This window comes from Crinia signifera, chromosome 6 (genome assembly GCF_055691185.1).
Source record: "Crinia signifera chromosome 6, ASM5569118v1, whole genome shotgun sequence".
Classification (NCBI taxonomy): Eukaryota; Metazoa; Chordata; class Amphibia; order Anura; family Myobatrachidae; genus Crinia; species Crinia signifera.
The window spans coordinates 174005868-174016820 of record NC_139222.1 but is presented as its reverse complement, the minus strand read 5'-3'; the positions used below and the strand labels follow the sequence as shown (position 1 = coordinate 174016820).

The 10953-nt window shown below is 40.6% G+C and overlaps 1 protein-coding gene across 1 annotated transcript in view; it reads left to right on the top strand.

Moving 5' to 3' along the window:
• The first annotated feature begins 250 nt into the window (after window positions 1-250).
• LOC146009678 (uncharacterized) overlaps window positions 251-10953 on the top strand; it is a 72957-nt gene continuing 62254 nt past the window's right edge. The window contains exons 1-7 of the mRNA XM_083150135.1: window positions 251-454; window positions 2135-2278; window positions 5341-5497; window positions 7193-7220; window positions 8367-8475; window positions 8764-8856; window positions 9500-9563. Coding sequence (XP_083006261.1) covers window positions 251-454; window positions 2135-2278; window positions 5341-5497; window positions 7193-7220; window positions 8367-8475; window positions 8764-8856; window positions 9500-9563 — 799 coding nt within the window. The remainder of the gene's footprint in view (window positions 455-2134; window positions 2279-5340; window positions 5498-7192; window positions 7221-8366; window positions 8476-8763; window positions 8857-9499; window positions 9564-10953) is intronic.

The following is a 10953-nucleotide window of genomic DNA, read 5'->3' as shown; positions in this document are numbered from 1 at the left end:
TGCCCCTGTCACTTTTAGTCCTGACCACAATAACATAAACACATGGTTTGACAGATAACAACCTCTCTTCTCCTGAAATTCTCTGCAATGCGTTTAAAGTGTGATAAGACTGCAAGTTGTTCTATCCTGCCCACGTCAGAACTGGAACATATAAAGGAGCAGCTGCTCAATTAAATAATTTTCCCTTTTCTTCTTTAAACAGGCAAAGCATCTTCTCTTATCACAAAACTCTATCTTGTGAGCCACCACCATGAGTTCGGACCAGGAGATGTCGATTTTTGGGGTGGCTGCTCAGTTTCTCAGAAAATCGGAGAAGGAACGAATTGAGGCCCAAAACAAACCATTTGATGCAAAGAAATCCGTGTTTGTGGCAGAAGCTAAAGAAGCTTATGTAAAGGGTACGCTTCAGAGCAAGGAAGGAGGGAAGGCAACTGTAAAGACAGAGGACGGGCAGGTAAGTGCTGTAGGTCTCTCAATGCATATTTCAGGTATAGGATCAAGTTCTAAAACTGAAAAAAATGTAAATTAAGTATTAAATGTTACCTAGAGTTATAATTGTTTCCAATAAGGTGTTCTTCTTGATAAACAGAACATTAACTAAGGGATATTGAAGATATTTGTTTTACTCACTCTATTGCAGAGTTTTCCAAATTACACTATTACAGGTTCTAAGGATTTCCATTTAAGTGACTTAATTAGTACCTCAGTCAATTTGAGTTACTCATCTGTACTTAAGACATTTTTAACATGTTTAGTTTCCTTGATCATTCAATGGATCGCCGATTATCGATGCCTGCCGACTGGCGCATCCTGTGGGTGGGCCGGGGCTTCTAGTTGGCGGATTGAAGGATTGCCCTCAATGATGTATGGACACCTTAAGACCTATTTTATTATTTGAAAACAATAGCAAAAACCATTAATACATTTGTTTTTATGATAACAACAAGAATAGGCATGCAATGAGAAGGAAAATGGAATATATGCAGGATAATGTGCCTACTACTGTATCCGTACAACTGTGGCAATAGAGCCTCAGACAGCTTAAGCTTTTATATAGCTTATGGAATCAGAGGCACTGTAATGTAAGATGATTGTCCATACATGGATTTTAAACTAATGGATCTATTCCCTGATTTACTAAGCCATGGAGAGACATAAAGGGGGAAATTTAATAGGATTTAATAGGATGAGAGATTCAGAAAGTGAGAGATTTGGTAAGAAAATATCAGGTTTTTTTTAAGCGGCAATCATTTACACTGCAATATCAGACTGGTTTCGCAGTGTAAATGATTTCCGCTTTAAAAAAAACTGGAGATTTCTTACCAAATCTCTCACTGGGCCAGATGCACTAAGCTTTAAAAGTGATAAAATGGAGAGTGATAAACAACCAACCAATCAGCTCGTGCCTGACATTTTTAAAATACAGTATGTGACATGGCAGGTAGGAGCTGATTGGCTGGCTGTTTATCACTCTCCATTTTATCACTTTTGCAACTTAGTGCATCTGGCCCACTTTCTTAAACTCTCATCCTATTAAATTTCCCCCAAAATATCAGCCAATCACCTTCTGTCATTTTTCAAACAAGGCCTTTAACTTGGCAGTTAGGAGTGAGTTGCCTGGTACTAGCTCTCCACTTTATCTACTTCCTAGGCTTTGTAATTAGGCCCCGATTCTCAATACTCATTTGGCCATAAAATATTGTTCTCATTGAATCCCGTATGCCAGATTACACAAATAACCCCAAATGTTTGCTTCTGTTTGCATATTAAGGGAACACCACAAAGTTTGCACAGTCCATCCTCCATTTCATTTCATTTTCAAGAGATGACTCCAGAGCCAGATTCATTGCTTATACATATATTGACTAGTGGTGCAATACTTGCTTAAAATTTGGCAAAAGTAAATATTTTACCAAATTAGATATAGTTATTTCTTTGACATATTTGTGTATATATTATTATCTAGGTAGTCTGAATTATAAACATTACTTTGTTTTAGATATTATAGACTAATTATGCTGCCACTAATTCTATAGTACTGACTGTGTAAATATTATATTGTACTCTGAAAAAAAAACAAAAAACTATACTTTACTTTCTAATTGACAATGTACTTGTAAAACATTCTATGAAGACTTTAACAGTGAAGGATGACCAAATCTTCCCCATGAATCCTCCTAAATATGATAAAATTGAAGACATGGCGATGATGACTCACCTGAATGAGCCGGCTGTCCTGTATAACCTCAAAGAGCGTTACGCAGCTTGGATGATCTACGTAAGTTCACTGCTTGGGAAGGGCAAAGGGAAAATGTGGCAAAGGAATGTTGTACGAATAAAAACTACTGTATATCAGTAAATGGGGTTTTCTATTTTTAACATTCTGTCAACGTTCTTAGCTTATTTACTCCTCCTGTAACTTTTATCAAACTATTTGTGATATTCACATATGATTATTACTACAATATAACACTTGTTTGAGGAGCCAAAAAGAGAACAATGGTACTGGGAAAATAGAATATTCATTTACTGTAACCAAAACATAAACACCTAACAATTAGCACTAAAATTCTTAGTTCACAATACAGCTAGGAAGTAAGGTGAGCAAGCGAGTAATCGGCAAAGGGTTGATCCTGTCTCCAAGAGTGACAGCATGACTAGATGTAGAGCCGCCGGAAGAGACGAATGGCTATGAGTGGGAGGAATTCTAAGATACATGGCCAGAGAGTAGGTGAAAACTGTTATTGAAGTGCTAAAGAGTAGGGCTGTAAGAGCAAATGGGAGGACAAGACTGCCCATAGGAGCTTACAATCTAGAGGGGAGACAGATGAGGACTGAGCATTTGGATGGGGACAGGAGGGCAGGAAGTAAGTACGATAGAGATGGCAAAGATGTGAAGGTTGGGTGACTGTAATTCGGATTTTCAGTCAGATTATCACAGTTATTTGTGTTGCTTTGTATAACACAACACAACTTGTGCTACAGTATTTACATTGTGCACAACAGCTTTGGATCAAATTCCAAGAAAATTTTAAGTCAAAAGAAGCTAAAAAGATAAAGCATTGGTTTTGTACCAACCAAAAGATTCCCTTGAAAAGGACTTCATAACACGCACACACGTGATATTTATTTCCAGTACACATTTCCTCTCAGGGGTCAATCACTTAGCTTCACCCTTTTTAATGTAGAGCTGGTAACGGTACTTGTGTAGTTTCGTGTAGTGCTACTTCCGGGTTCTACGCTCGCCACAAACTATGTTAAAAAAAGTAACTTAACTCCATGCCAATATGGATAGTTCATACCTCCACTATCCATGTTGGCATGGAGTTGATTTTAAATAGCATGGCGAGCGTAGCGAGCCACAGAGCCTGCAGCGCGGGCGAGCGAAGCGAGCCCCGCAAGGGGACTCAGACGCACGGCGCCATACTGGCGCCATGAAATTACACAAGTACCCTGGTAACTTAGCCTTCTATAAAGGAAAATGAGCTGAATTCATACTGAATGAATATGATGCGAAATTAATTTTAATCAAGAACTTAGATTGTTTATTAATTTACATTATTAACTCTTGACAAAGGAGTGTTAGCAAAAGTTGATTAATGTAGCCAGCATATAAAAAGAGCTTCTCATTTAAGTTTTACCCTTCACTATTATCTTCAAGACCATGTAGAGAACATACTGTACAGTACATGCTACTTATCGGTAAGATTAGAATTAAGGGGGACATGTCTCAAGTCTTGTAAAGAGTGGATATGTTGCCCATAGCAAATCATCAGTTTCTAGCTAGCATTTATCAAAGAATGCAGTCGGGATCCCGATAGTCACAATATCGACAGCGGTATCCCAACAGACAGAATATCGGTGGCAAGTATAGGGGGTTAGGGTTAGTCACTAGGGAAGGGTTTGGAATAAGCTGCAAGGAGGGTATGACAGTTAAGGTTATGCTGCAGGAGGGGTGGGTTAGGGTAAGAATTAAAATTAGGGAAAGGGTTAAAACACTTCCAGGGATCTATCAGAATCTTGACCATCGGGATGCCACTGTTGATATTCTGAATAATGGGATTTTAACTACCAGGATATCATACTCAACCCTTTATCAAGCATATTCTCTAAAATGATAGGTAGAAACTGATGGTTGTTATGGGCAACTAATTCACTTGTCCACGTCTCCAATCTTTAGAAGGCTTGAAATTGTACATCTCCTCCTAAGTGTTACAATCACACATTAACTATTTAATGTTGGGTATCTTAATATGGTCTTGTAGAAATACTATAAGGCTACATAACTTAATGTTATGTTTGAGTTCCATAATCTGATATGAAGACACTTTGGTCAGTTGCAGTAACCTTATATTATCCAGCATAGGCATTTTATTCTGGGGTGCACCGTCAAAGTGGTGTGTCTAGCACTACCCATTGGGTGTGTCTAACACCACCCATTGGGTGTGTCTAACACCACCCACTGGGTGTGTTTAACACTGCCAATCAGGCGTGTCTACAATCATCTATTGGCACTCGCTACAATAAAAAACATCTCTCAGCCACACCATAATCTCCTGCCTATTTCAGTTTAAATCTTCTAATTACTCTGTGTAACAGTACATAAATAAAATACAAAAAAGGAAAAAATATATATGGATATAGCAGATATGTAGTTATATGACAATGATCTAGTACAATTAACAATGCAAAAAACACATAATTGATTGATGGGTGCTTCTTTTAATGGAATACAGTTTTAAAAAGCAAAGTCTTTGATGAAAGCTATTGCTGTTATTGCTAGCGACAGGGGGGTGTTCATAAGGGTATGCCAGTGCACCCCTGACACTGAATGTGCACACGCCTATGTTATCCAGTAGTGTCAGAATAAAGGGAGTTATTTTGGTTCACTCTTTCTGACAAATTCCTTCTTAGATGGACAAAACCATGTGCACTGCAGGTGGGGCAGATGTTACTTGTGCAGGGAAAGTTAGATTTGGGTGGGGTTTTACTTCAAAGTGAGATCTATATTGCAGTGTAAAAATAAAGCAGTCAGTATTTTCCCTGCACAGAAACAAAATAACTCACCCAAATCTAATTCTCTCTGCACAAGTTACGTCTGTCCCCCTGCAGTGCACATGGTTTTGTCCATCTAAGAAGAAATTTGTCAGAAAAAGTGAACCAGAATAACCCCCAAAGTCTGGCTTAATTATGTCTGTGTTGAAATAAAATAGGTGCCATGTGAAAAAGGTTGTATTTCCTTATATTCCATATACAGTATAATAGATATACTTCATCATCCAATATCAAACGATCAACAGGTAATTTCTTGAATCTGTATTCATTATGTTTCCCACACAGACATATTCAGGCCTGTTCTGTGTCACTGTCAACCCATATAAGTGGCTTCCTGTGTACAACCCCGAGGTGGTGGCTGGATACAGAGGGAAGAAGCGTCAAGAGGCTCCACCACACATCTTCTCCATCTCTGATAATGCCTATCAGGCCATGTTAACTGGTGAGCCAATTAAACATTACACCTGTACAGAGATCATGTTGTATCTATGTGATGTACAGTATTATCTGTCAGATTCATACAGTAGATAAGGTTTACTGAATTTTATGCCAAATGGCTGTAGATATAAATACACATAGTAGAGGTAACTAAAGATGGGCAATTGTTATTATATTGTATTTACATGGGACTGCCAGTGAAGCAGCAATAGAGAAGTATTAGTTGTAAAAATTGGAAGAGGTAATCAGTGCAGATGAAAGCCCACAATTAGAGTAATAGCGTGCGCAAGGGGGGTGCCAGGGGTGCACAGGCACCTTCTAATGACCGCTGGCACCCCCCACACAATGGCACGCAATAGGTGGCTTCCAGCCCCGTAACAGCAGCACCCGGTTACTGGCCGGCGGCGGTCAGGACTTCTTCACCTTCCTGAAGCTGCAGGCAGCAGACCGGATGTTGTGACTGTCGCTGTGGACCTGACTTCATATGTCAGTCCCTGCCTCTATAGACGTCACTGCACACAGCGTATTGCGGTGACACCAACCACAGCGGGCACACTTGTCCTCCCGCCCGCACTCCATCCCGCCTCCAGTGCTGAGCGGGGAAGCACACGCCACACTGCCATCGTCAGCACACCAGGCAGGAGCCAGCCTGAGCCACAACAAGTGCTCCTCCTAAGAGGAAGCAAGATACAGTCATGCTTTGCTTGGTGATAATAAAAAAAAAGTGAGTAAATGTGATAAATATGACATACTGATTTAACTGTGGTGGGAAGGAGCTGCTGCAGCAGTAGTCACTGAGTGTGTGCTGCAGGCATCTATTAGGGAAGAGAGGGCATTATGTGTAATGGTTATTGCGTGTATGTCACTATGTGTAATGGACATTGCAGTGTAGCCCATTGGTGATGGGTGTGCCCATTGGTGATGGGCACACCCATTAGGCGGTGATGGACACGCCCAGTAGGTGGTGATGGCCACGCCCCTAAAAAGGTGCACCCCCTAAGAAAATGGGCTGCGCACGCCTATGAGCAGAAAGGTCAAGTAGCCGTGATTGAGATGAAGATGGAGATATGAGTGCTTGAATACTTTGAATGTTAATTTATACTGATGTTAATTTATAGGCGCCTCCCCACACCAAAAAGTTTCAGGCACCTCCTCCACCACATGGTACTTTCATGTTGTCAGGGGATTCCCCCTTTCCTCCAGCTGATGTGGGTCTGCTTGTTGTCCTACTCCTTGTCAGGGGATTCCCCCCTACCTCGGCCGTGGGTCTGCTTTTTGTCCTGCAACTGTCAGGAGATTCTGTGCTGCCACCGGTCTGTTGTGTCTAAAATGCCCCTCAAAAAATATCTGCCGTTTCCTTTTAGTCACTAGGGAAGTCACTAAGGAATATTTCACATACTTAATAACTGTGACAGTGGCCATTTTTGGAGGGACATTTTCAGTGGAGGCAGGCACAATGGTACCACAGACAAGGATCTGCATAACGAGGCAGTGGTCTAGCAATAGCCATTGCAGACCCCTAGTGTCCATAAGCCACCCAGCACCTCCAAGCCATTGTGGAGTCTGAGGGGCTATTGCTATGCTACTGCGCAATGCTATGTATTGTAGTGTTATAGAGAATGAGAAAAGTACTTACTCTATAGTTAAAATAATTTAATGAATAGACCCAAAAATATTTCACATACTTTTTTTATTTCAGATCGTGAAAACCAGTCAATCCTGATCACGTATGTATAATTCTAGTTTATTTACTTATTTAATTTTTTTCTACATTACAGTTTAGAATTTGTCCATAAAACCATTAAGGGCAAAATTTACTAAGATTGAATGGCTACGAATGCACATATTCGTAGCAATTCTATGTGATATACGGCTGGTAATTTAGCCTTTGCTAATTTACTATCAACCGAATTTGGCTAATTTGCCGTATTTAAGCATATATATAGCAAGGTCAGGCAAATTCGGCTTTATGAATGAATACTCCATTTATAGGATACGGCCATATATGGCCATGATTTCTACAGTGGTGTGCTAATTAACTATCATTTGCAAGGCTGAATTTGTCCGAAAATACGACTGGAAAATACTCCTCATTTTCATGGCGTATTTGGCTAAATTATTTATGTTTCTACTTTTTTACACTAAGAAGCCTGTACGGATCTGACTGATCCATTCAGGCTTCTTAGTTTAAAAAGTAGAATCGGTAATGAAACAGGAAGGACAGGGAGGATACAAGTCTGCACACTCAAGTTAGAGGTCTTTTACTTTATAGACCTATAGTCCGCTGATTTTAATTTGTAAGCGGGGGTGCTTTTCAGGGCAACTCTTTTGGTCACAAGGAAAAAGGGGAGCAAGAAGTATTGCAAAAAGTGGTTGCACAGGTTTAATGCACACCTTCTTATTATGATGATCATAATAAGAAGGTGTGCATTCAACCTGTGCAACCACTTTTTGCAATTCTTCTTGCTCCCCTTTTTTTACTTGTAAAAAAGTAGAAAAAAAAAATAATTACATTTTAAAAACCAGACTGCGGTCCCCCCGCCCTGCAATAACCAGCCCCATGCTCATTGAGCTGATCCTGGTTGCAGAAATACAGGGAGGGGGGGGGGGGGGGAGAAGATGGAGTCCTGCTGAATTTCTATAACCAGTACCAGGCTCATGGCCTGGTCTTGGTTCCCAAAATATGGGGAACGAGCAGGGGTCACCCATATTTCGGTAACCAGCACCAGGTTCTTGTCTTGTCCCCACTATTTTGGGAACCAGGACCAAGTTATGTGCCTGGTGCTGATTATTCAGGGGGGACAAGTCCAGGTTTTTTACCAGTTTTGCCATAGTTTACTTTTTATTGATGTCATTTCATTTTCATTCCCCAGCGGAGAATCTGGAGCAGGGAAGACTGTGAACACGAAGCGTGTCATCCAGTATTTTGCAACAATTGCAACTGTGGCTGACAAAAAGAAAGAAGAGGCTGCCAAAAGCAAGGTATAGCTATGCTGCATCTTTAATCACACCTAACCCACCAAAAAATACGATATTTTGTAGAACAGTGTTACAGTATTGTACTTATTTTCCATAAATGGCTTTTTTTGGCACAGTATTAGGTAGAAAACTTTCCAACGAATTACTGTATCTCCAGTGATCATAGTTTTCCACGTCTGTAGAGTAGTACCATCTGCTGTAGTTGCTCAACAATGACATAGAAGTTACTGTAGCTTCATTGGTCATTGACTGTTTATATCATTGCCATCTAACTCAATTGCTCTATTATAGGGCACTCTGGAGGATCAGATTATCTCTGCCAACCCTCTGCTGGAAGCCTTTGGTAATGCCAAGACTGTGAGGAATGACAATTCATCCCGTTTCGTAAGTTGGATTTTCATAAAAACCATACGTATTTTATAGTGTGGGGTAGGAAAAACAATCAAATGAACAAAATAAAACCCCCCAAACAAATATTTCTTGTGGATTACATGTTTAAAAGATGTTATATCCATTTGAAGTGCTAAAGAGATCTCAAGTTTCTTTATTGAAAAAACAATTTGTTTTCTTGAAATATATAACGGCATGTAGAAAGGGCGACATTAGTGCTGACACAGCATTGTAGGCAGATAGTCTCTAACTTGTTGATAGAACTCCCAATAAACAAAAGCTCTCTATCCAACACCCCTTTCCCCTTTGTGTTTTTAAAGGCCACAATACATATTGTATATTGAAATAAATTCAATAAAATGGAAACCAATCCTCTGCTTCCCCTGAAATTGAATGCAAACATAAATGAACACATTTTAGTTAAAATTGTATGCTCATTCTGCCCTAAAATAGCCTACAGCTGGCTAACAGTATATTATAAATGAACAATTGAAGAATTATTTGCACTTATATTCCCAGCTCTTGCCCACAGATGGCATTGCACTGTGTTTCTTTTTGCCAACCAGTATTGTTGCTTAAGGGGGATTTCAGTCCTGACCCGTTTATTCTGATTTTTTTTCCCTTCTTTATTTTATAGGGTAAATTCATTAGAATCCATTTTGGCACAACTGGAAAACTTTCTTCTGCTGATATTGAAACATGTAAGCAACATTAAATGGAAATTGTTTTATAGCAGACCTTTGTTTTACCAAATGCTGTGGAAATTTAAATCCCAGTATCAGCCAGATATGAACTTTTTTACACACACACACACTGGAACTTGTATTCCCATCATCTGGCGAGCTACAAGCTAACTTTCCATTACATACAGATGTAGCAATGCTTATCCATGACAAGATGCGCATAGATGGCACGATTAGTGTGTCCAAGAATGGGCCATGTGCGAACATCCATAGAAATGCATTGGCGGTCACTGAGTGCCTATAGTGGCAGCTCGGTGCACCCTGCAACGTGCTCTCATCCGTATGCATCGTAGCATCAATGAGTGTGTAGTTGTATATCATTGCTTTAATTGTTACGGTTTGTGTGTAATCCCGCAGCCGTGATCACTGTTTAGGACGGCCAGAGCGAACCCTATGCTGCCTCTGTTGGCCTCCCCTGATAGTTGGCTGCACCTACAATAACTAAGACTACACCTATAATCGCCATGTTTGCGGGGGCAAATTAGGTGAAACTGACTAACATGTGCATGACTGGGAAAAACACTAACTGCTCCTGAGCCAATCCAAGGGAAATGAGTAAACAAAACGTATAAGCGACCACAAAGAGTCAGGTATTCGCAATACCAAGGAAACCACCCTGCAGTGGTGAGAAATAAACCAATAAACCAATTGGTACTTATGTCGTGGCATGCGATGGCATGCGATGTGATTTTTGCCTGTACAATGCACATCGATTTTCCCTGTACAATGCACATCGTGGGAGCCGTGATTGTACACAAGTACCAACCAATTTATTGAGAAATAAACCAATAGGTAGCGCAGACCTGCGGCAATCCTCTGTATGTACCAATATGGACCAGAGAGATATAACAATACTGTCCACAAGGCAAAAACAAGTAGGAAAGGAATAAATTAGGGCTCCAGGTGAAGCACTTAGAGTGTCGCAGGACTGGGACTGGAAGCAGGCAGGAAATTCCAGGAGCAAACGAGACCAAAAACTGCTGAAGGAAACTGGAACAAACTGGAGGGCAAGTGAATACCACCAAGGTGGAACTAGACTGTGAGCAAGAAGCTGGAACTAGAAGCTGGGAACAAGACACAGTAGCTGAAGCTGAAGCTATACCCGGCATCAGAGTCTGTGCCTGCAGTGACTCTAACAGGAGCAAGCACCAATAGCACTGCTGGACAGGAACCAGCCTCCTGAAGCACAAATTACTGCAGCTGAGACCAAAGATAACGAGCTAATTAAGCGACAGCCTTATGCACAGAGCAACACACACACAGGATTGAGTTGCAATAGCACAGACTCACCACAGAAGTCCACCAGAGAGTCCCATACCAAAAACAGACTCTTGGAAAGCTCACAGAA